The sequence below is a fragment of the Heloderma suspectum genome, chromosome 4, assembly GCF_057233095.1.
Source record: "Heloderma suspectum isolate Gila_16-S chromosome 4, 16-S_ref, whole genome shotgun sequence".
Lineage (NCBI taxonomy): Eukaryota > Metazoa > Chordata > Lepidosauria > Squamata > Helodermatidae > Heloderma > Heloderma suspectum.
Window position 1 is genome coordinate 241,745,856 of NC_139461.1, and position 25,494 is coordinate 241,771,349.

The window sequence follows — 25,494 nt, forward strand, 5'->3', positions numbered from 1 at the left end:
CTTCATCTGTCCCTTCTTGGAAGAGCTATATAAGCTGGCTGGCTGTAGTGGCCTGGGAGAGTCAGGATCTGCAGGAGAAGTCACCACCCAGGGAAGAGAGTGTGTGCCTGCTGCTGCTCTCTGCAGACTTCTGCCTGGCAGTATTTGTAAAGGGGATTTTTGATTTTTGTTTAATTGTTGGGGGGGGGTTGGGGGGATTCTGTTGTGTTTTTAGGGGTGGGTAGCCTGCCTGATAGGTGGGAGAGAGGGGACATGTGTCCACCTGACGGAGGCAGTGGGGGGAGTGTTGGGGGCCAGAATATATAGAGGCTGGGCAGCAGGCACTGGCAGAGCACTAGAGTCAGGCCATGCCAGGTAAGGGGAACAAGGGAGAGATGTGTAATATCGATCCCCTGTTCTGGGCCTGTCCAGAGCCAAAGGATGGTTGTGGGACGTGTGACTTCAACTTCTGGCCTTTGTTTGCGGCTCTGCAGTGCCAGGTCTGTTACCCAGAAAACATCTGTCATCCATGACATGATCTGGGATGAGGGTGCAGACCTGGCATGTATTACGAAGACCTGGCTGGCTGAGGCCACTGCTCCAACTCTGGCGGCCATGTGCCCAGCTGGATTTTCGTATGCACAGCAGCCGAGGGCTGGGGATCAGAGAGTGGGAGTGGCTGTTAACTACTGGGAGTCTTTGGTCTTCACCAGACCCCCTCTCCAGGAGACCAAGGTTGCTGAGTGAATGTACTGGAGGTTGGGACTGAAGGGCAGTCTGGGGATTCTGCTCATGTACTGCCCACCCTGCTGCACTACTGACTCCCTGGCCAAGGTGCTTGAGGTGGTCACTGATGTGTGTGTACAGTCCCCTAACTTATTGGTGTTGGGGGACTTCAATGTACATTCAGAGGCTGTCGTGGGGGCACCTTGTGACTTCACGGAGACCATGGCTTCGTGGGAGCTGTACCCTATTCCAACTGGACCCATGTAGCCGGTCATGCGCTAGAACTTGTGTTTGTTTCTGGAGAAGTGGGGAGTGATCTGGAAGTCGGGGGTATATCCACCACCCCTTGTCATGGTCAGATCACTATCTGGTGATGTTGGACTTCTTGGTTCCACAAACCCTCTGCAGGGCTGGAGGACCCATTAAAATGGCCTGCCCCAGGCATCTTATGGTTCCGAATGGATTCCTTAACGTGCTTGGGTATTCTCTGGAGCATGCAAATGGCCACTCAGTCAAGGCCCTGGTGGGTGGGTGGAATGTGGCAATCACTGGGGCATTAGATCAGGTGGCTCCGAAACGCCCTTTCCCCATGAACAGGGTTCGAACTGCACCATGGTTCAATCCGCGGTTATGAGCTCTGAAACAGGAGGTGAGATGGCTAGAGCGCCGGTGGCGGAAGTCTCGCTCCAAAGATGATCAGACATGGGCTAGAGCTGTATCTTCAGCCTATCATGTGGTGGTGAAGGCAGCAAAAAAGGAATATTATGCTGCCTCTATCACGTCCGCAGAGTGCTGTCCCAGGAGGCTGTTCAAGTGGTCCGGAGCCTGGAGCCAGTTGCTCCGGAACTGCTGGAGCATTCTAAGGTCTCCTGTGAGCCCTTGGCAAGGCACTTTTGCAGATAAAATTGATCGGATTAGGAGTGTTATTCCATGCTCCGTGGATACAGTTAGCGAGCAAGAGGCGGCCTGTGGCAAACCGGTTTTGTGGGATCGGTTCCAGTTTCTTCCTTCTGATGAAGTGGACAAGGTGCTTTCTTCTGTAAAGCTGACCACCTGCCTACTTGATCCTTGCCTATCTTGGCTGATTATGAGCTGCAGAGAGAGACTGGGTGAGGGGATCAGGGCAGTGGTGAATGCCTCCCTTGAGGAGGGACTGATGCCATCAGCCCTCAAGGAGGCAGTGGTAGGACCGCTCTTAAAGAAGCCCTCCTTGGATCCTGAAGTCCTGAACAACTTTTGCCCAGTCTCAAATCTGCCATTTTTGGGCAAGATCATTGAGCGGGTGGTGGCGATGCAGTTGAAGGCACACTTGGAAGAAGCCGATTATCTAGGTCCATTTCAATGGGGCTTCAGGCCTGGGCATGGGACGGAAACGGCCTTGGTGGATGATATGAGGGGGGCTTTGGACAGAGGTGAATGCTTCTTCCTTGTTCTCCTAGATCTCTCAGCGGCTTTTGATACCATTGACCACGGTATCCTCCTGGACCGCCTGGAGGGGTTGGGCATTGGAGACACCGTATTACGGTGGTTCCGGTCCTTCCTCTCAGGCAGGTACCAGAGGGTAGCACTGGGAGAGGAGGTGTCAGACCCATGGCCACTCACGTCTGGGGTGCCACAGGGTTCCATCCTCTCCCCGATGCTAGTTAACATCTATGTGAAGCCACTGGGGGCTATCATCAGGAGGTTTGGGGTGCGGTGTCATCAATATGCAGATGACACGCAGCTCTGCCTCTCATTCAAATCTTCACCAAGGTTGGCCATAGAATCCCTGTCCAAATGTCTGGAGATGGTGAGTGGCTGGATGGGGAGGAATAAGCTGAAGCTGAACCCTGACAAGACCAAGGTACTTTTGGTGGGAGACAGAAGGAGGTTGGGTGATGTTGACCTGGTGATGAATGGGGTACGGCTACCCTTGAAAGACCAGGTCTGCAGCCTGTGGGTCATTTTAGACTCCCAGCTGTCCATTGAGGCTCAGGTGTCATCTGTGAGCTGGACAGCACTGTACCAACTCCATCTGATACAGCAGCTGTGCCCCCTACCTTCCTGACCATCTGCTCCCATCGGTAGTACATGCCCTGGTCTCCTCCCATCTAGACTACTGTAATGTGCTCTATCCTTGAAGATAGTTCAGAAGCTGCAGCTGGTGCAGAACGCAGCAGGTCATCTGATTCAAGACAGCCACCGGTGTGATCACATCACTCTGGTGCTGAAGGAGTTGCACTGGTTATCAGTTGTTTTCCAGGCCAAATTCAAGGTGTTGGTTTTGACCTTTAAAACCCTATATGGTTCTGGCCCAGCCTATCTCAAGGAGTGCCTCCAGCAACACCAGACAGGCTGCTTAACAAGATCAGCCTCAGATGGCCTTCTCTCTGTCCCATCAGCCAAGGCAGCTAGGCTGGTGAGGATGAGGGAGAGGGCCTTCTCTGTGGTGGCCCCCACTCTGTGGAACTCCCTCCCTAGGGAACTCCGCTATGCCCCCTCTTCAATGAGCTTCCGCCATGCATTAAAAACGTGGTTGTTCAGGCGGGCATTTGGGGTGGGTTAGGGTATTTTTAGAAATATGTTTTAATGTGGAATTTTGTTTTAAACTTATTGTACATCGCCCAGAGTGGCCGGGTGACTGGCCAGATGGGCGATTAAGTAAGTAAGTAATAAAATAAAATAAAATAAACTCGGGGAAAGCCAGTCCACTGCGGAATCCGTGGGTCTGATTCACAGAAATCCAAACTCATCTGATCTCATTGCAGATCTCTCTGACATGAAATAAATAAATAAATAAATAAATAATCACCTGGAGACTTCCCACGAAGTGAAACATTGTTCAGAGGCTTCTGGTGACTCAGGGCCCATAGACATACAAATAAATGTATTATGCAACCAAATGATTGCATTATGGTTTGTATGCCACTGGGTTCTTCTTCAGGGAAAATGTGAAAATCTCATAAGCTGAAAACTGTTCTGCTGCTTTCAATACTTTGGGGGGGGGGATGAGGGGGAAGATAATGTGAGATTACCTGCTGCAGGCAAATGTAGATTGAGGTTTGAGCTAGGTGTACATGTCTGTACTGAAGCAATCACTATATGCTGAACTCTACTCAGATCCAGTCAACTTGCATACATCGATCAGTTCACATGAATTAGCCCCAAATTAGCTTGCATTATATAAGAGGTGTTGAGTCAGTCCTTAGGAAATGGACTCACCCTTGAACAAACCACATGAGAACAGGACATGGAGAAATTAGGTCCTAGACAACAGACAGACATGCACCTGTCAAGTCTATACTGCTCACAGTTCTGGTATGTGCCACAATCTTTTCTTCTCTCTATACTGGAGTTGTCAAAACCACAACTAACGTCATTTGCTTTGATGACTCCTCCTAACACTTAACTCCCTTCTTTGCTCTGCGGTAGCCCTGCTTAAACTGCTACATTACCTTTGCTTCAGTTTTCATTCTCTCTCAGATACAATTAAGACTGCATTGTGTTCTGTGTCTAAAATATCCTACTCACTTCCTCACATCCTTTCAGCATTTTAAGCAGGGCTTGTCTAACGCATGCTTTCTTTATACATTGCACTCAAGGGCATTGCTTGGCACTTAAAAGATTTGGGGCTCAGAGCCATAGGATGCAATCAGCATGGAATTTGCATGTGATAATTTATATCTATATATGCAAATTTATAAATAATTGCTAGGACTTATTTGAATTTCACAGAAAGTGAAGTCAGTCTTCCGTTTGTCATGTAGGGGCTCTGGAGAACAGAGCCAGGGCCCTGGGAAATAAAGCCAGGGCAGGGGCCTCTTGGTGCCAGGCTTAGCAGTGCCCCTGACTGCCCTCCTCTGTGCCAAAGGAAGGCAATGGCAGACCAGCGGTTACAAGAGGGGGGATCAGATGAACTCTTTTACACATTAAAACAGGGGTGCAGAACAGTATTTGGGCAGGGGCAGATTGCACCCCCTCAGGCCTTCCATGGGCCAGATGATGTCAGTGGGTGTGGCCATGCCCCCCCCCCCCGATGTCATCACCCTGCCCCCCAGCCATTTAAGCCTTTCTCTGTGCTGGGAGAGGCACAGAGAAAGGGACTCAGGTGGTGCTGGTAGGAGGAGCCAATCCTCCCAGCACTGGCTAAATCCTTGGGGGATTCACTCCAGGGGGAATTTCTTCAGGGAGCAGGGCTTGGAAGTCGAGCACTGGCCCTAGAGGCTCCATGGGCCAGGGTGGGGAGCCCAGTGGACTGGATTAGGCCCACAGGAGAGGGGTTCTGCAACCCTGCATTAAAAGAACCTGTGAGGTTGTCACAGGGCTGTACAGGGTAGCAATGTCCCACACTGGCCAGCCCCCCTTACCTGCTTGCCAGACCCATACTGGCCCGATGGGCATTGGATCCACCCTCCCAGAGAATAGCTCTGTCAGCATACATTGCTATGCAAACAGGGCCCTTTCTCACACTCTCCAAATGCATGCCGGCGGGTAAGTGGTTGGTGATGGGGGGCGTGGCTGCCAGGTAAGACCCTGCTCCCTCCCTCAAGGAAAGTTCTAGATGCCTTTATTAGGACCAATCAATGCTCACAATTCCGTGAGCAAGCTTTCAAGTTACACAGCCTACATCTCCAGGCTGACACTAAAAAGATGTTTCTGAAGGGGGTGGGGATGGGGACCTTATCTATTCCCCAGAAGAACAGACGTATCTGTAGCAGGCGGAGAGGAAAAAAGGCTGCAATTTACATAGAAGTGCCTCATGGCCACAAATGCCATAAACTACACAATTTACGGCCATAATTTTCCTGTGATAGGCCAATGGTGGCTGCCATTAGCCTATCACGCCTTTTAGATAGCCGGAGAGCTGCCCCGCGAACTGCGGTGGACATGCCAGGGCACCGGGGAAAGCCATGGGGCCCTAAACGACCCAGATTTCCCCACGGTGGACCGGACGTCAGGGGGTTCACCCATCCCTAGGCATCAGCTCACATCTTTAAGATGCATACTAAGCAGTAAAGTGATGACAAATCAGGTTATAGATATAAATGTTCAAGCAACCCATAGCCAGTATGCTGGTAGAGCCCAAGGTGGGTGGGGTCCCAGTTTAGATTGGTTTGTCTAGGTGCCATGGCACAGGATTGTTGTGCGTATTTGCTTTCTCTTCAAACAGCAAAGCCAGATGATTTAGAACTTTCAGGTGTAACAAAATGGTGATATGCTAAAAGAGGGGGAGGTAAACTATCACCAGGCAACGCAATTTGTGAGAACAAAGACAAGGGCAGACAGATAAAGCAGATATCGATGGAATGAAATGTGCTGAAAAGGTGCCAGTATGGTCAAGCGCATCCTCAGGATTTGCTCCGAGCAGTGAGGAAACTCTGTTTTGCAGGTGAAAATGTGGCCTCGTGCTGTAAGGATAGCAAGGCAACCAAACCTAGAGGAGCTCAGAACATTCCAAGGATGCAGCCAGGTGTAAACAAAGACAGCGCAACGGAGGCGCCAGCACAGGGACAATTGCAATCAGGACTGCGGAAAGCCCGCCATTTCAGAGTGGAATCTTATTTCTTCTGTGGGGGTATTAATTAGATAATTCCAGAGCGAAGCAGGCCATTAGCAATCAATTACAACAAAGCACTGGCAATAAATGCAGATAATTAGGCTCCCAAAAAGTAATTACGTTTGTTCCACTCCAGTGAACTTTTTATTTTAATAGTAATTAACTTAGGATGGAGGAGAGAAAGTTTGAGTGACCTGCTGTGCCCAGCCCAGTCTGCAAGAAAAATGGAAGGGTGTCCAATTCCAGCTGCAAGCTCCTCTCAGTAGATTCAAAACTACCTTTTGGGCTATGGAAGCACTAAAAAACACAGCCACAATAATTATTGGGAATAAATCAGAAGGAGTTACCACAGCATAACAATGACTTCATTGTTTCATATGTCCAATCATGTTCATATGCCCTGGCTAGCCGAATCATACTTTCTGTCATGTCTGGCCACAAAGAAGGTCAATTAGGACAGCAGTATGAGCAACGAAATCCATGGCCAAATGAAGCATTTCAAGCTGCGATGGCTAACATTAAAAGACAACCTGTCAGTGGATTCATCCCTTTCATGAGAGGCCCTTTGGAGACCCTGCCGAATGACACTGTAGCAGAGCTGTCAGTGACCCAGAACTTCCTTTAATGAAAAAAGGTTTATATGCTGTATTAATTTCTCCAGCCTGCCTGAGGAACCACTTGGCCTTTTGCTGTTGCATGTCATTGAAACTAGCTTGGGTCTAGGGTTGGTGGACAAGACCAAGCAGACTGGCTCAGGCAGGTGTGAGATCATGCTCTTTGAAAGTCCCAGGATGTAGGAACTACTTCTCCACATTCCCACCCCACTGGTATAATCTATGCTGACTATGCAAAGAAATAAACTTGGCAGAGAAACCACACACCCTTTGGATCACTCAAGAAACAGTCCTGCTGTCCAAATCATTCCATCAAGCCATCAGAGAGGGAAGGCAGCGTGTATTTCTACTCTCCCTCCCTCATTCTCTAGTCACTAGGCTAGAGAATTTTCCCTTCCATGAAGTTAATGAAACCCCACCCAGGCTCTGTTTTTGAGGTGCCATGATCCGCAGATTTCACCCAAAATGATCATTCGAAAAGATGACATATCTTTCCACTCATGCAGCACAGGTTGGGAAATTCCCACTTCAAGAACAGGCACAGGACTTGAGTGAAATTTCTCAAAAAGAAATCATTGTGGGATTTAAGGTATTTTAGAGTGGAGCCTGGTACAGTTGATTCGGGAAAGAGAGGAAGATTTCTCAAAAGCCTTGTCACTTACTTATAACCCCATGAAACCCACCAGTGATTAAAGATCAGCAACGCAGGTTGGTTTTTCTTTTTTAATTAGTCATGTTAAACTAATGACCGCTGGGTCGCTGTCTCAAAGGAAACAACAAAAGGCACACACACAAAAGAAAATCAAGTCAGAATGCCTGAGAAAACAACTCCAGGTTAGAAAGCAACTCGAGAGACACTGCTTGGTGTCTGAATGGCGGCAAGGCTCTTGCCTTCGCGTGCCTCCCATCTCCCCTGGTGTCATCCTGGAAAGAATGCCACTGGATTGCTTTTCTTTTTCAGCCCCAAGAGGGAAAACAAAACAAGGTGGGTGCTGTTTGAAGCCTGATGAGATGAGCAGAAGTCAGCCCAGCGCAAATGGAGGAACTCGGCCCAGGGGAACAAATCTGACCCCGGGAGGTCACGACTTGGCACTAATGAGACCGCGTCTGCTGGATGGAACAAACTGTTAAATTAAAAACACATTCTCCTTTGTTCTCTGAAAATCACCTTGAGACAAACAGTGGGGAAGAGAGGAAAGGAGCCTAGGACAGAAGCTGCCACCTCCTCCTATCTCCCCACAACAGTTCAGAGCCTTGAAACGAGAACCCCGTCTGGCCTCCTCACTGCCTGAAGACAGGACTGGAGATTCCAATCAGGGCTGGGAGGAGAAATGGCAGGAGACGCAGGCCGAGACCCATTAGGTGTCTAAAAGAGATGACAACAGCGAGCTACAGGAGTGGTCTCAGCCATAGCTGCACTGCAGGGGATGCTGCAGGGCTTTTTGAAAAGGGCATGCTCTAACACTGCTAGGGAGGGCAGGCCACTTTCAGGTCAAACCCCACCGCGTCGAAGGTGCCTGTTGCAGCCGCAAGTGCCTGGCTTCTCAAACTCTCCCACCATCTCAGCACTGGAGGTCATTCAATGCAGTTGCGCTTCGGAGTCAAGTTTTTCCTGATAGAAATGAAATGTGCATGTCAGGGTGGGGCCGGGCGGGCCGGGGAGGGAAACGTGCTAGTGCAGATACTCCAACAGCTCCAAAAACCTGACAACCAGGGGAGGAAGGAGGCCTACTGTAATCTGTAACCTAGGCAGCCTGTACACACTTGGGACGCACATTATAAATATAAAATCATATCTGCTACAAACAGAAGACTTATATTGTACATCTTTTACCCATATACACAAGAACACAATGTACACATAATGCCTTGGAGGAGTGCCACTGTCACAGAAAGGAGATTTTTAGAAGCACAGCTCCCCCATCCTCCGGTTCAGTGCACACAGCAGGTCAATCAATCAATCACAGGAGGAGTCCTGCCTTGTTCACTTGTGTCATTCCAAACTGTGCATGGACAAGACAGCCTTTTGAACACGTGTGCACCAACCTATGCAGAGAGACAGAATGCACAAGAGGTGCGTGCATGCGTGCAAGTGACGTGTGTGTCCCTTGTTTACCCTTGAAATGCTGCACTTCTTCAGACACATGGAGTGAAGCTAAGCCCTGAGAGCTTCTTGTGTCCAACGGTGCGCTGCCATCCCCTGGGCAGGACTCTTTGTAAGGCATCTTCATTGGGGAGTTTGATTGAACAGCATCTGAAGAAAAACAAGCAACAACACAGGCCCAGCTGGGAGTGCGCGAGTGTGTCCGTGCTTAGGCGGGTTAACAAGAGGCTGCAAGGCATAGATGACCCAGGCTGGGGCTTGGAGGGCATTCTGAGGCTCAGTTTATTCTTGTAGCCCCCACCTGAGCTCAGGCCACCATCACAGCATGGGACACTAATGGTTTGTTTTGAGTGGCACATCCACGCACGGAGTGGCAGGCAGGCACACGCAAAAGTTAAGACAGAAGTCCGATGTGAGCGTTTTACAGCAAGGAGTGGCTCCTGGTCAGAGTGTCCGAGGACTCGGGTGATGAAATGCCACAGTGATTGGGATTGGGCCAGCATGATGGGGAGCAGAGGCAGAGCCATGGAACCTATCGGCGGTAGTGATTGGGGGCATCTGCAAACATGTACTTGAGTCTGTAGGCTTCGGCGAGAAGGAGTCCAATCTCTTCATTGCCCCAGTGTATCGTGGGCAGGTTCTGCAGCAACATTAGGAGGCCCTGAAATGAAGAAAGGTACTTGGTACAGACACAGTAGCGAGATGTGGCTCTCGCTTTGAACAAACAAAAGGTGCTTTAGCAGTTTTGGGGCTTCACGTGCCCAGATGTCTACAGCTAAGCTTAATCCATGCTGCCTTATTTCAAGTAAGTATGAATTGCAGCCAATGGGGTAACTAATATTTACCCTTTTGGGGAAATGGGACCCTGATAACAGCTGAGAAAGAATGAAATGTATTTCAGAGTTGGGATCAAGACCCCGAACAAAGAATATTGGACTCTTGACCTAACAGGCGACATAACCAAGTTTACCAAATCCCACAGTCAGGGAAACTGTTATCCTGAACACTTATGCATGGAAAATATCTGGATGTCTGGGTCATTTCATGCACCTAATCACATGCCTGATACATCACTGTTCATATTGCAGCTCGTTGTCTTACTGTAGATCAGCCTTCCCCAACCCAGTGCCCTCTAGATGTGTTGGACTACAACTCCCAGCATTCCCCAGCTAGCATGTACAAAACTACCATGAAGCATAAAGCAGGCTTTTAAAGGCTCCTACAGACAGAGAGCTGTGCTAGGTGGCTGGGAGATGAGGTCTAATACATCTGGAAGGCATATGGTTGGGGAAAGCAGCCCTACATGCCTCAAGCAGGATAATTATGATGAAGCCTTTCCTACATGTAGCTGCCTTCTGAAGATTTACCTGGAAGTCCTCTTCATCCAAGATCTCTTTCCGCCACTTAATCAAGAATGCGGCACAGACGTATAAATGGAAATGAGAGAATCCCTCTGGCTCAGACTGAAAAACAACCCACAACACTTGGGCTTAGAAAGAATGAATTAGCATGCCTTATTTCTTGCTGCTTCTCCACATCTTTATGGGTGTGTGTGTGTGTGTGTGTGTGTGAGAGAGAGAGAGAGAGAGAGAGAGACAGCACTCTCTTACATATTCAAATTAGTATGCTGGCATATGAAAGAGAGAATGCAAAATCCCTACAACAGAAAGGCTGTCTGATCAATGTCAGCAAGACACAGACAATGAGCATCTGTATCAAGGCAGGCTCCCAGGAAGGCTCCCAACAGCAAGGCTGGACAGTCTAAACACCCCCTACCTGGTAAGTGTCCCAAAGGCGAATGGTGCAGCGAAGAGGAAGCTCCCTCATCAGTAAATTGTTCATCCAGCGAAAGGCAAACTGCAGGTATTCCACTTCGTACTTCCTAAAGTGATTGTGTACCTGCTCTGAAACAGCACATTCCGCTTACAGGGCTGAACACAGAATGTCCCCCACTGTCATTCACCCTAAGCTGTATCTCAGTGAAGCAGCGCCTTCGTCCACACACATTCCAATCATCCACAGCTTCTGTTCAGTGAAACTGAGCCCCTCCCACAAAAGAAGCCCCTGCCAAAGGCCTCCCGCAGGCACAGTTTAGACACTTCAGCCCTTTTCCTGCTGAATCACATACTCTCTTGTGTGCCCGTCAGCTAATAGCCTCTTGCCCACTCCCTTTTCCCAGCACTGTCCCATTTCTAGCATTCCTTAATGTCTTCTGCCTGACAGATTCAGCATCCCAGTCTGCCTAGAACCTAGCACAGCTACCTGGCTGAAGAAGCCTTTACAAGCTTGCTTTCTGCCTCATGGTTGCTTTGTACAATCCACCCCTGCCGTCTTTCTCTCAATGTGCACCCACAGCTGTCGCAATGCGGCTGGGGATGTGAACAACAAAGGATGTGGCATGTTTGAATTCTCCTTCAGTCGCTTGAACCTACCATCAATACGGCTGACAAGTTCCTCCAGTGCTTTGACTTTCTTCTGGATCCCTGGCTGTGCAAACGTGTAGTTGTCCTGCACCGCAAACACATCGGGAGTGTTAAGGAGAAGCAAGTCCAGCGAACATACCCACATTTTTTCAGTAGACCCCAGTGGAGGCTGGTGGCTCCGATGTCAGTGGAGCAGTGAATCTTCTCCAGGCTTCCACACCTTTAGAGTTCTGACTGAAACCTAGAGTGGATTCATCTCCCCAATGACATCGGAGCCACCAGCCTCCACTGGTTAGCCCAGTAGTGTCCATTCCAGAAACACCTCCCCAGGGTTTCAAGTGGATCTTCTCAAGAAGTGCCGGAGATGGAACGAAGGAGCTTATGCATGCAATATGCTCTGCCACTAAGCTATGACCCTGGGTGGCACAAGGTGGGGCACTGGGTGGATGAGACTACTTGTGTAGGTTTTACTAGCAGTGGCTAATAGAAAAGGAAGGTAAGAGTTGAGGTATCAAGCATTTCTCTCCCTACTGCATACACTGCAACAAGCCCATCTGATTTGGGGGCAAGTCTTTCTGGAAAGCCCTGCTCCTCATTGGCAAGTGTACAACGGCCTTTTAAGATCCCACTACAGAATTAAGTATCTGCTACACTATAGTGACTACAGTTTCAGGAAAGCCATTTTGAGGTAGCACACCCTAAAATAATGTCAGTTCAAATTCAAATAGAGAATCAACTAGTCTAGCATATTCCCATCAAAGTTTATCCGTCAAGATGTTCAGAGAAGTGGTCCTTATTGCCAAGAGGTCGCTCAACCTCCATCTGGTAGACATTGAGGAGAATATTGAGTGGATGGATGACTCCATAGTTGTCCTATTTTTACATTCATCCTGTATGATCCATCTAGTAGCAGCCACGTTCAGAAACAAATATGCTGGGTTAGATGGCACTGACCCGCTTCATACGACACAGCGCAGCTTGTTGTGGGAGCCGTGGTGCCCACAGCCTCCGCTTTGCATATCCAACCCCACTGTCCATTGTTCGCACAACACAACATTGTTGTGTCGTGTGAACCTGGCAAGTGTGGGTTATGCGAGGGTTAAACAATCCTCACATAACACACAGTCTGTTCTAGGGTTATATGAGGACTGTTTAACCCTCACATAACCCACACTTGCCAGGTTCACATGACACAACAGCCCTCAAGCGGGGTTTGCTTATGCAGAATGGCAGTCCCACACTTCCCACACATGCTGCAGCCAGGGGTTAAATAACCCATGGTGGGCTGCTGTTCTGTGTGAACCGGCCCACTGATTTGGATGAATATAGCTTCTGCAGAGCACAAACAAGAATGCAGAATATAAAATTGGGCGCACAATTCAGCTTCCTGAAAATCCCAACTTCCATGTCTGTTTGTTTTAAATCACGTTTCTAGCCCTTATGGCTGTGACAGCATGCTTGTGTGGGCAATGCCTTCAGAAATCTCAGCAGCCAGAGAAGACCATGGGAAGAATGAACAAGACTTCCAGGAACTGGAAGATGGGGCTGCACTATTCTGCATAACTCTTTCTCCCTCCCCACCACATAATAAACCCAGAATAAGCTATACAAATGGAAAATATAGTATAAAGAACAAGATAAATTATGCAGATACGTTGAATTGGCTTAATTCACATAAGTGGGAGAATTTAGGATTTGGGTGCAGAATTAAATTGCCTGAACACAGCATTTTAAATTCTGGTGTTTTTTAAGCATGGAGCATATAGTCCTGTACATCAAGGTGGTTCAGTGGGAACGATCAAAGACAGTGGGGAAGCAAAGTGAACACAGCACCTATTGAAAATATCCTTTGGATGCCCCTGAAGTGCTAGAGAAGGAAATATGACTGGGATTATGGGAATGGGAGGGACTGAGTTATTGAAGGAAAGGGGAGGTGTGGGCATAGCTCCTACCTGTATCCCATCCAGCAGTTTGCTCATGCACCAAAAGCTGTCTGCTTCAATGCTCCTCAACACATCCTGAGACAGGTTTGTCACATCAAAGTTCTCCACATCCTCTTCTGAAAAACAAAGGGCAATAAAAAATTGAGGAGAGGGTAAGAGTTAGGGATATGCTCCCCCAATCCACCTCCATTACTTATTTGGTGTCTTTCTGAAACCTACAAGTATAGATGTATAGATTTCGGTTAGATAGTCTCCTCCATCTGCCTCATTGTCGGTCTGCTCTTCTTTCATGGGATAGTGGCTGCTAGCTCTGATCATGGCTATCTGCAAGTCCACACAAACTTAGGAAAATAATGGATTTTAGCACTGGATACCTAATCAGGTGGCCTGAAAATCACAATTTTCATGGCTTGTCTGTTTAAATGGGGACATTTCTGGCCCTTATGATTGCAAAGATAGGCTTTAAAGTGCCAGGCCAAATCTCAGATGCCAGAGAAGATGATGGGTGGGGTTGCCATTGTTCAGGACTACAGAGCCATACAGATCTCCTAGTCCCATCCCATGAGTAGCAGAAGCTGAATACATTATGTAAAAAAGCACATATATGCAAATTTGCATGATGACATAAGTAGCAGAATGTGGTGGCTGGCTAATGGATGGTGGCTGCCTGGCTAATGGATATCATAGAGTGTCCCTACTAAGAGATGCTTTGGCTGGCAGTGTCAAATGGCTACACTTCCTCCATGCTTCTTTTACAAAGCCAAGGACAAGCCATTCAAACTTCCCATAGTGTTAAGAGCTACTGCTGAGCAACTGGCCTAGTTTGGGGGTTCCAGAGCTTGAGGGCTCTGAGCCCAGGAAGGGTGGCTGCTTTGGGATGCAGACAAGCAGGCACCAAACTGTACAAGTTGAATTCAGGAAGGGACTGGCCAAAGTCTGGTTTGGACTCTAGTTCCTTCCATCAGAGTCTGTGAGCCCTTGGAAGCCTGTTACTCTCAAACAGTTTTAACCTCCCTTTCAAAATCCAAATCCTCAAAGGAGGATTTACATTCATTGATCCCTTTAAATAAGCCACCCTCTTCTGTATCCTCAGTTGCCCTCTAACCTAAAGACTGCTGCATTTTAATCTGGCATGTCTATTTGGATGAAAGGTTTTAAGAAAGCATGTTTCAGTGGATAAAACACCAAGCTGCGATACATTACCAAGTTTCTGTGAATCCATCAGATCCAGAAACCCCACGCTAGGTGTATAAAGGCCGAAGTGCAAGTTAGCGAGGAGATCCATGTTCCGGTCTCCCACCATTTTTTATGTTATTTAAAAGCAGTCATGGGGGATCTTTGGATTTGATGGGAGCAGTGATGCTAGAAGAAGGGGTGCTTAACTTTTTCCTTCTGTACTGTTTTCCTAATATAAACTAGCCCCACTCCCACTTGCTATTTGCCTTGCTGGGGGAAAAAAATAGAGGTACTTCTACTCACACACACACCCCCCCAGTAGGCCTAACAGTAGCTTGGCAAGGGAGGAGGCAGTAGGAAAACAGTGCCAAAAGAAAGGGTTAAACACCCTTTCCTCCAGCCTCTGTCCTCTGATCAAATTTGGAACCCCCTGTGGCTGCTTTTAAGCAAAAAATAAAAAGATTGGGAGATTGCATCATGGATCTTCCACAAAACGCCCTAAGAAAAAGGGCTAATCATAGCATATGGCTCTTAAAGATGCTTGCGTCAGCCAAGGACTTGAGCTACCTTGGGTGCTGTGTGATACTGTAAAGCAGGCCCCTAATGTCCAAAGCCCTTTGAATCAATTCAACCCACATTTGGCAGCATTGTTGTGATACAGGAAATGTGAGTTGAGTTGCTACCTGGGTGTATAGTGACGTAATCGCAGTGTTTCTCCTCCACAATGTACCAAACTCAGCCCAGTTTCACTCATTATGACAAGTGGATTCTTGGAATGGGCCTTTAACAGTCTCACTGTGGGTTGATTCACATTTTACTTTTTTAACTCGGGAATCAAAAGTACTCCCATTTTAATTGACTAAATATTCATGCAGGAGAATCAATTATGACTGATGGCTGTGTTTCCACATGTAGAGTCCCAACAATAAACATTGAAACAGTAATGAGGAGATTATATCTGCTCTAGCAGTGAAGCCTTGAGTGGTTGCAGCAAACCTCAACCTCAGCTAGAAACCTAGACTAAACCAAAGTTTGGGAAGGAGGTGTGTGTGTGTAAAAAAAACTAGTATGTCACTCTGTATTGACAACGGCCAGCCAGAGGGCAGACCTAGCTAAAGGGGAAGGCTGCTTATAAACAAGAAGTGTAGGGTTAGCTTTCAGTTCAAGCTCAGCATTGACTCTGTTTTAGGTCTTTAAGCGCACCTCACAAGCTAAAGTTTCGGTGTAAACCTCACTCCAATTTAAGAGTTCAACTTTTAGTTGTTTTAAAAATGAGAGTATAAATCTAGAGTAGTGCATACTGAGCCATGATTATAGGAAGTCAGACTCTTGCATTTCCAGAGGGTCTCTAACTACTTGCTCTTCTTAATCCCTACCCGCTGTCCACTCCCCTGATAATAATGTCCACTCCCAGGGACTTAACAGACCTAGATTTCCACTCACTTGAGTCTGGTGCAGCCCAATAGCTGAGCAACACACAGCCCTTGTTTATTACACGAGGCCCTCCTAATTTAATTGGCTACAGCAGCAGTTGGGGAAAGCTAGGCAGTGCTATAAAAGTAGGACAAGCTTGTGAGGAAGCCAGCTCTATGAGGATGAGCGAGAGCCTCAATTGATGAAGCATCTTAGCCCCAGTGAGAAAGCATCAAGATAAGAAGTTAAAGCAAACTGTTGAGTTTAGCACCCATGTGAGTTTAGCAAATGGATGAGAAGGCCAGGGCAGTTGACCCTTACTTGTAGCCAGTAATTTAGCTTTCTGGATAAACACGGCCAATAAAGAAAAACATCTATGAAGGCAGAAAACCAGCAGGGCTGTGGAGACTATCCAGTGTATTGCACAGAGTGGTCACATGTGTGCCCACACTTTAAGGTGCCCCTTAAAGTGTGGGCACCACACTTTAAAGGGCTCCACACTTTAAGAAGGATGCAGACAAGCTGGAGAGGGTTCAGAGGAGGGCAACAAAGATGATCAGGGGACTGGAAGCAAAGCCCTATGAGGAGAGACTGAAAGAACTGGGCATGTTTAGCCTTGAGAAGAGAAGACTGAGGGGAGATATGATAGCGCTCTTCAAGTACTGGAAAGGTTGTCACAGACAGGAAGGCCAGAAACTCTTCTCGATCATTCCAGAATGCAGGACACGGAATAATGGGCTCAAGTTACAGGAAGCCAGATTCTGGATGAACATCAGGAAAAACTTCCTGACTGTTAGAGCAAAATGACAATGGAACCAATTCCCTAGGGAGGTGGTGGGCTCTCGCACACTGGAGGCCTTCAAGATGAGGCTGGTCAGCCATCTGTCAGAGATGCTCTGACTTGGATTCCTGCATTGAGCAGGGGGTTGGACTCGATGGCCTTGTAGGCCCTTTCCAACCCTACCATTCTATGATTCTATGACTATCTCCCTGCAGGTCAGAAGTCTCCCTCACTCATAATCCTAAACCCCAGGGTCATCCAAGAAGCTGAATGGAGGGGGAGGGAGATTCAGAACAGACAGAAGGAAGAACACAGTTAAACTAAGAATTCACTACCATAAGATGTAATGATGGTGGCCATCACTGGACAGCTTTAAAGGGGAGGTTAGACAAATTCATGGAGGATAACTCCATCAATGCCTCCTAGTCATGCTGGGTGTATATTACCTCCAGTATCAGAGGAAGTATGCCTATGTACACCAGTTGCTGAGGAACATGATTGGGAGAGCGCTATTGTGCTCATGTCCTACTTGTGGGTTTCTAACAGGCAGCTGGTTGGACACTGGGCAAACAGAATGCTGGATTAGGTAGGCTTTCAGCCTGGTCCAGCAAGGCTCTTATGTTCTTAACATTCACACATGTATACAAACAGTATGTAAAGGAGATGTTACTGTTATGTATGAAAATGTCTCAAGCCATTTGAAATGCAAATAATCTTAATTTAACTGGTTTGCATATCAAGCATGTTTTGGGCAGAGGTGCACTGAATCTCCTGGTATGAACCTACCCATATGCTACAATTGTAATCTGAGGCCCTCCTCCAAGGGAGGTTCAGAGGATGGCAACAAGGGAGAGGGCCTTCTCGGTGGTGCCCCTACCCCAGCACATGCATGGAACAGTCGCCCCAGTGAGGTCCACCTGGCACCAACATTGTCATCTTTTCAGTGCTAGGTTAAAACTTTCCTCTACTCCCAGGCATATCCTGTCAAAAGCCTGGGAATAGAGGAAAGTATTAATCAAGCACTGATAGTGTATGATAAACGTTTTTAATGGATCCTGGGACAATTAATGTTGATTGTGTAGAATTCACAGTTTTTGTATGTAAATGGCTTTATTATGTTATTATATTGTATTTTTAGGGTTTTAATCTTTGTAAACCACCCAGAGAGCTTTGGCTATTCGGCAGTATTGAAACGGAATGAATGAATGAGGGCTTTTCTAGATGGTTTTATTATCCAAGTTATGAGAGGGAGTAAGAGTTGCTTTAGGAAACATCTTTTCTAAAGGAAGAGCTTTCATTGCTGAGAAATTATTCTTTCCCACTGACACAAATTTGAGCTGTTTTGTTTCTAAAAAGATGATTTTCCTCCTGCAACCAGCATATCCAATAAACTTGAAATTGCTTCTTGCACTGTGTGCTTTGACATGGCACCTATTGACTAATATTGGGAAGGCCAGATGCAAAAGAGGACACGGCTCCTTCACCTTTAAGAGAGAATTTCAGCAAGTGTAGGTTACCAAGTCTCTTTTGCTGAGATTATCTGCTATACAGGACTGTTATGCTGTGATGTAGCTTGACCATGTAAATATGCATGTGCCATTGACAAGTGACAGTACTGCATTTTTTTGGTATTTTTCCAAGTTAAACTTTGGTGATTTGGGTGCCCGAATTGAAAACAAACAAAAAATGCCTGAATTTACCATCAGCGAGGATGTTGGGGCCAATTCCCACAACCTAAATGGAACAGTGGGTGAAAGTGGACTGACTTTGGTATGAAGAAGCAGCTGTGTTATTGATTCGAGATGTAATATGTGAATAGCCCGTTCCATTTGCCTGGGCCCTGCCAGCTCTCTGGAACGTCAAGTATTAACTTGCTGCAGTTGGAGGGCTGCAAGCTTTTGCCTTTACCATCCAAGCGATACCTCTCCCAAGCCCCAACATTCCAGCTTAGGAGGAAAGATATCACAGAACAGCAGGAAGGCTCCAATGCTGTGGCAGCCCAGCAGCAAGCTGCGTATGAGGAGCATTAGGGTAATGGAGATGGCAGCAGGGGACTAACAGACAATGACAGCCAGGGAAGAAGAGATGGGAGATGTTCCCAGGCAGCCACCCTGAGTCTTTGAAATACACATTGTCATCAACACTAATTGCGACTCTACAGACTCACAAAAGCAGACAAGCTCTTAAACCATTTCTCGCCTATCACAGGTCTGAAAGTTAAAGCTAGCTCTAAGCAATTAGCATCTGCAGCAATGATGAACTGTCTACACATAAAGACACCCCTCAGCTCCACCCATCCCCCATATCAAACCTGAAAGGAAAGCACCATCCACTGAAACTAGCTTAGGGTATCAAGTAGAATCTCATGGAAACATCCTCTTTAAGAGAGACACCACTGTTTAAGACAGACACTGCCCAGCTCTATTTAATTCAGATTGCAGCAAGAGAAGGGTGCTCTCTTCACAGACTCAAAAGGAGCGTAATAAACTTCAAAAGGTAAGTAGCTATGGCCCTGTGTGTACATGTGTGTGGAAGGGGAAAGATGGAGAGCCAGTGTAGTGTAGTGGTGAGAGTGACGGACTGGGAGCCGGGAGATCTGGGTTCTAGTCCCCACTTGGCCATGGAAGCTTACTGGGTGACTTTGGGCCAGTCACAGACTCTCAGCCCAACCCACCTCACAGGGTTGTTGTTGTGAGGATAAAATGGAGAGGAGGAGGATAATGTAAGCCGCCTTGAGTTCCTTGCGAGAGGGAGAAAGGCGGGGTATAAATGCAATAAATAAATAAATAAATAAATAAATGTATTAAATTACAGCTGTCCACCGGTTCCGCAATTTATCTGATCAATCAGCTGCCTTTTAATGTAATCAGCACTCAGTATAGGTGCCTTTTTGAGAAATTAAAGGAAGATAACATACATTGTAATATAATTGAATAAACAAAACCTGCCACTCATAGTTAGAAGGAAAGGCCATTTTTAATATTTCCTTTTTCAACACCCCTTACAGTAACACACCAGAACCAAAGTCGTCTCACAAAATTAAAAAGTATGTCCTTTGCTTTCAGCTCCATGGATTAATATCTGCCCTGATCAATAAAGGGCAGCTCTGAATCATCAGTAAAAAATTTTGGCAATTAGTGTACTGATTAAATATTGCATCCCTAATTTACGTCAAAATCCTAGGGCAGGATGAAGAGTTGGATCTAATGCTGGCTGTCTGCCAGCAGAATGGAAACCACTGGTGGAACAGATTTCCTTTTCCCCCCGCAGCCTCCCATGCACCCCTAAATCTGCTCTGGAGGTTGGGGGGCACTCTGGAGCAGATTGGGGGGCGCATGAGGGGGTAGCAAGCAAGGGAAATTCTACTCACAAGGAAATGGATTTAATCACAACTAGTACTATAAGGTTTATTGCAATGGATTAGAGCTGAAGACTTTTCAATATGTTACAGAGGAAACATTCAATAGTATGTAGGAAAACTATCCTGTTCTTATAGAACTTGTCAGGAAAAGGGCTGGAGCGGGGTGTAAAGCCTAAAAGAGATGGGCCCTGGAGTGGAAGTTATGGAGGTCTGGGCTTCCCCACTGGATGGCTAGGTAATGATCTCAAGCATATCTTCTGTATCCCATTCTTGGTCTACACCTGTGGACTGCAACTCCCATCAGCTCTAGCCAGCATCACCAATGGTGAGGTATGATGAACTTGCAGTCCAACAACATCTGGAGGGCCACAAGTTGTGCACCTCTGGTCTACATACTTAAAGTCTACTTTCCAGCTCACTCTGCTATATGTGTGAAACAAAGGCAGCTGTCACTGAGAATTAGAGTTAAAAATGATTAAGTGATAGCCTTTATTCGACCAGTGTCTCTTGATGAAATCTTTCACAAGCTTTCCAGTTACACATAGTTTTTTCCTGTAATCTTAAAGTTTGCAAAATGTCTTTACCAAGTGACATTTGCTCCATAAACCTCCTTTTGCATGTATGTGGGAGAAAGGAGACAAAGCATTCAATGGAAGCAACAACTTGTTCCCATCATTCAAGAGCTCACCAAACTTCATGTTACATTAATGCAGCCTTCACCAACCAGGTGCCCTCCAGAAGTGTCAGACTACAATGCCCATCACTCCCCAGCCAGAGGAGATCCAAGTGCGCCAGGTTGCAAAGTTCTTTCCTAAGGCAAATACAAGGCAGTCCTGAAGATACGCAGGTCCCAAACCCTAAATGGCTTGAGACCCAGGTATCTTAAAGACTGTCTTCTTCTGTATGTGCCCCCACGGATGCTCCGTTAAACATCTGAGGCCATGCTCTGGGTGCCATTGCTAAGCAAAGCCCAGTGGGCATCTACCAGAAGCAGGGCTTTTCAGTGGTGGCACCAACTTTGTGGAATGTCCGCCCTAAAGAGTTCTGCCACTGACCTCTCTCAGATGGCAGGACAAAACCAGGCTCTTTCAAAAGGCACTTGGCAAGTCTTGACTGTTTTTGGTGCTGATTTGGAATACTGTTGGCTAATGTTATTGTGACCATGGTGGTGCCTTTGTTTTATTTTTTGCTGAAGTGGGTGCTCTGTGTTTTATTGGCCCTAAAGCTTACAGCTGCTTCACCTTGTTACGTGGCTGCTGCAAGACACCAGAATTCCATTGACATCTGCCATGATAACTGGTTAAATACATGGAAGTGAGAAATTAAGAAGCACATGTCCACTCTGCAAATACAAGATATGGAGCCACAGCTATTCATGGCTCTCCAGTACATAGCCAGTGCATCTCTTGAATGTTTGGGGATGTGCACCACCCCTTCACACTTTATATGCATTTCCCCACAAACATTGGAGAACCCAGGCTGCTATTTATAGTGTGAAACAGCCCTTAATTTTTAGAATTCAAATCTTATCTTCTTTCTATTTCCCAAACTGTGGAGGCTGAGTTTACTTAATGGCTATATAACAGTACAGAAAAGGAACTCAACACATGCTTATTTCTTCATTGTGTTTGGTGTGCTTAATGTGATCACACTACGCCTTGCACAGGACCCTAATCACATGAACAAGCGTTTGAGTGGCTAAGCACAAGTGAGGATGTCCCCAGGTCAATTCTCAACCCAGCCACAACCTTGCTAGGTGGCCTCTCAGGTAAGCTAGTATGTCTAAGTTTTAACCTACACCCCCATGTGCAACTCAGGGACAACAATACTGAGCTACAGGGTTGATATAAGAACTTGTCAGGATGTATGTGAAGCATGAAGAACACTCTGAAGTATTAAGTATCATAATGTTCAAAGTTTATAATATTTTGCATTATTGTTTATAATACTTTAAATCCATTACAATGGAATCCTAAATAACAAATTGCCTTATTTAAAAATGTGTATACACAGAATACAGCTAGACTATACATAACAGTGTTTAATATTTTGCATGTGTTGGCTTTGGAATTCCGAACAATATTTGAAACAGAAACAGATGATAGTATTTTTAATAAATTTCATTCCAGATGCATGTGGATGAGACCATCTGATTTCTTTGCCATTTCTTCATACTTTTTACTTTCCTGGAAACAAGAACTTGGGAGAGAAACACAAGCCAACAATATGGGACGTTGGCTCAAAAGGCCAATGCTATGTTAGCAGGAACATGGTTTCCACATCGCAGGAACTCAGTTTCACTCCATTTGTCACTATTAAGACTTCATTTGGAGTACTGTGTTTTCCACAATCAATCACAGTTCAACATGGATATTGAGAACTTGAAAGGGATTCATCTACAAAAGGATATAGAAAGAAAATTAAGAAAAATGAAGCCATTTTCCTTTTAGGATGTTTTAAGACCCCTAATTAAACAAACAAAAACAATAAACATCTGTGTGTATAACCTAGAGAAAAGAAGGTGGTTTGGATGTCCAGTACTCAAGAATCACAGAATAGGGTGTTTGTTTATTTATTTATTGCATTTATATCCTGCCTTTTTTCCTCTTGCAAGGAACCCAAGGCAGCTTACATTATCCTCCTCTCCATTTTATCCTCACAACAACAACCCTGTGAGGTAGGTTGGGCTGAGAGTGTGTGACTAGCCCAAAGTCACCCAGTGAGCTTCCATGGCTGAATGGGTTCTAGAACCTGGACCTCCTGGCTTCCACTCCAAAACTCTCACCACTACACCACACTGCCTCCCTATTGTTGCCTATTGTTGCTCTAGTGTACAGGACAAGAAGTGTAAATTACAAGGTGAATTAGGCTAAATGTTAGAAAAAAGCCCTTTCCAATTGTAAGAGCGGCTCAGCAATGAAATAAAATTCCTACAGAGATGTGACGTCCCTTTCCTTGGAGCTTTTCAAGAAACTTTTGGCTTGGTGTCTGTCAGGGATGCATTCAAGTATTATGTCTCAGAAAAGGGGAGTTTACTAGATCAGGGGTGGGGAACCTGTGGCCAGTGAGAAGTTGTTGGGCTGCAACTTCCATCATCCCTCACTAGCTATGCTGCAGTCCATCTGGAGGGCCACACATGCCCCAGCCATGATCTAATGGGTCCTTTGCAGAAAACTATAAGCATAGTCATGTTTCAGTTTCTGTTGTCCCGTTCAACATATTCTTAGATTTAGCTTGTTGGCCAGCCTCTTCAAGATTGATGAGTGTTGTCCAAATTAAAGTGTGCTCGGGATATTAAAAGGTTATGATTTTAGACCCAGCTGCTTATCATTGGGGTTGAAAGGCATGATCTTTCCAGTGCAGTCAGACACAGTATTTTTCTCTACCTACTTGTCATATGAAGTTTGGGATTTAATACATGAAATTGTAGAAAATATGTAAATGTGTATATCACCTTTGTTTAACCCTGTCACCCCAACCTGCCTTCCTTCCTGAGGTGCAAAAGAGCAAGCATGTTAGTTAACCTCTGTTTCCCTTCCCCAATATCCTGAAGGTCATGCTATTGCATCAGTTTCTCAAGCAAGTGCCTATAAAAACACAATCTACCCTTCTAATTTATTTATTTATTTATTGTATTTATACCCCGCCTTTCTCCCTCTCGCAAGGAACTCAAGGCGGCTTACATTATCCTCCTCCTCACCATTGTATCCTCACAACAACAACCCTGTGAGGTAGGTTGGGCTGAGAGTGACTGGCCCAAAGTCACCCAGTGAGCTTCCATGGCCAAGTGGGGACTAGAACCCGGATCTTCCGGCTCCCAGTCCGTCACTCTCACCACTACACTACACTGGTAGTCTTCAACCGGAATTAGCTACGTATGCTTGCTGGACTCCATGCTACATCTTCTGCTAGGAGGGCAGAGACTTTTGATTCCTGACTGAACTATTGGCGTTCAGTTTGGATCTTCAGTAGCACATAATATATGACCAACTTGCTTGGTTATACAAGCTACTGCCAGTACTGGGAGTTAAAGCCAGTATTTTCTTTGTTTATTTAATTGACTGCAATTCTATGTTGCATGTGGTGTTAATAAACCAAACTTTTGGGTTAATTCAACTGGTGTGCTCTGATCTGGGGTGATTCCAACCTATCTTATCTCATCCCATGTTACTGCTTTGGGCCTCTTAGCCAAGTTATTGTAAATGTGTGTGCTGACTCTCCAGGAGAGCTAAGTGGGCATTTACTAGGTGCTGGCAGAGTGGGGACTTGGTATCCTAGTTAGGCCTCTGTCCTCCATAAGCTTAGAGCGTCCTACTACTCTAGTAAGGCAGCAGGTGATGACAGTTATTGACTTGGTATCTAATCCACTCTAGCATATCCATTCATTTTAGTGGATATCTAGTTGCCCCTATTTCCAAGTGGTATAAGGCTGGGGTGACTAGACACCCATTTACTTTGGCTGACCTAGTAAGCGCCTGGGGTGCCAGGGTAAGGATCCTTTGAAGGAGCCCAGGGACATCACACCTACACTTTCACCTCAGGGACATCACCTTCAAGGAATGTCTCCTGCACTCCTACCAAGCAGAAAACTCAAGAGAGGCTCCCTGAGAAAAGTGGGTATTATGTCATGCAGAGGACACCACACCTGGTATCATGGAGCTTGTACAAGCCTCACTGTAGCCCCCTTTGGCCTGCAGATGGAGAGGGGCCTACGATGAACTCTTCTCAAGGTATATGTGGAATGCAGGAATGAAATGCACTGGAGGTTATTGTGCCAGTCCACAAGAAAAAGAAATACACAGTAGTAAGGGTTCTCTCTTATTAGACCGACTTTTGTTGGTGTAGAGAGCATGGAAGCTTATAGAAGGATTCTGCCTTTCTGCCTTAAGGCAGCATCATTATATGCAACTGAAGGCTCTATTTCCCCATTTCAGCTTGCTTGCATTGCACCATAAACGTGGCTGATGTTTAACAAAATGCTTTAAAAGACAATGGCCCTATTCCCACATAATGGCAAACCATAGCGTAGTGCTCTGTGCACAAGCAGCGAGCCTTGACTTGTGCACTCCCCCCACCCCCCTTGCTAGCACAGCCATGAGATTAGAGGCATCCACTTTTAAACTAATCAAAGTTCCCCATTTTGTTCAAACTCGGGGGAACGCTGATGAGTTTTTACCATTGTCTGGTTTACAAAGCAGGATTATAAACCATGATTTCATCCTGTCTCGTTTGAATAAATCATAATTTAAATCAGAGGTGGGGAAACATCTTGCCCCCTGAGAGCTGCATATGGCAGTGGACCAGCCATGGGAAGGGCCTAGGCTCCTCTGCCTTAGCCACATACATTTATACATGATATTTAAACAAACACACACAGCCTTTCCCCCACTCACTGTCTGTCTGACTCCGAGACAAACACATAACAGACCCCCACACAC

The 25,494-nt window shown here is 46.3% G+C and overlaps 1 protein-coding gene across 4 annotated transcripts in view; it reads right to left on the reverse strand.

The window, feature by feature from the left end:
• Positions 1 to 7,559: 7,559 nt before the first annotated feature.
• The window catches only part of TBC1D22B (TBC1 domain family member 22B), a 46,851-nt gene continuing 28,916 nt past the window's right edge, over positions 7,560 to 25,494 (reverse strand). For 3 of the 4 annotated variants that reach the window (XM_084852946.1, XM_084852948.1, XM_084852949.1), the window contains 5 exons: positions 13,335 to 13,441; positions 11,392 to 11,467; positions 10,736 to 10,863; positions 10,327 to 10,422; positions 7,581 to 9,620 (listed from right to left, as the gene is read on the reverse strand). In XM_084852946.1, coding sequence (XP_084709072.1) covers positions 9,492 to 9,620; positions 10,327 to 10,422; positions 10,736 to 10,863; positions 11,392 to 11,467; positions 13,335 to 13,441 — 536 coding nt within the window. In that variant the 3' untranslated portion in view covers positions 7,581 to 9,491. Of the gene's footprint in view, positions 9,621 to 10,326; positions 10,423 to 10,735; positions 10,864 to 11,391; positions 11,468 to 13,334; positions 13,442 to 25,494 lie in introns of all 4 variants that reach the window. The other variant, XM_084852947.1, reaches the window with a different exon arrangement.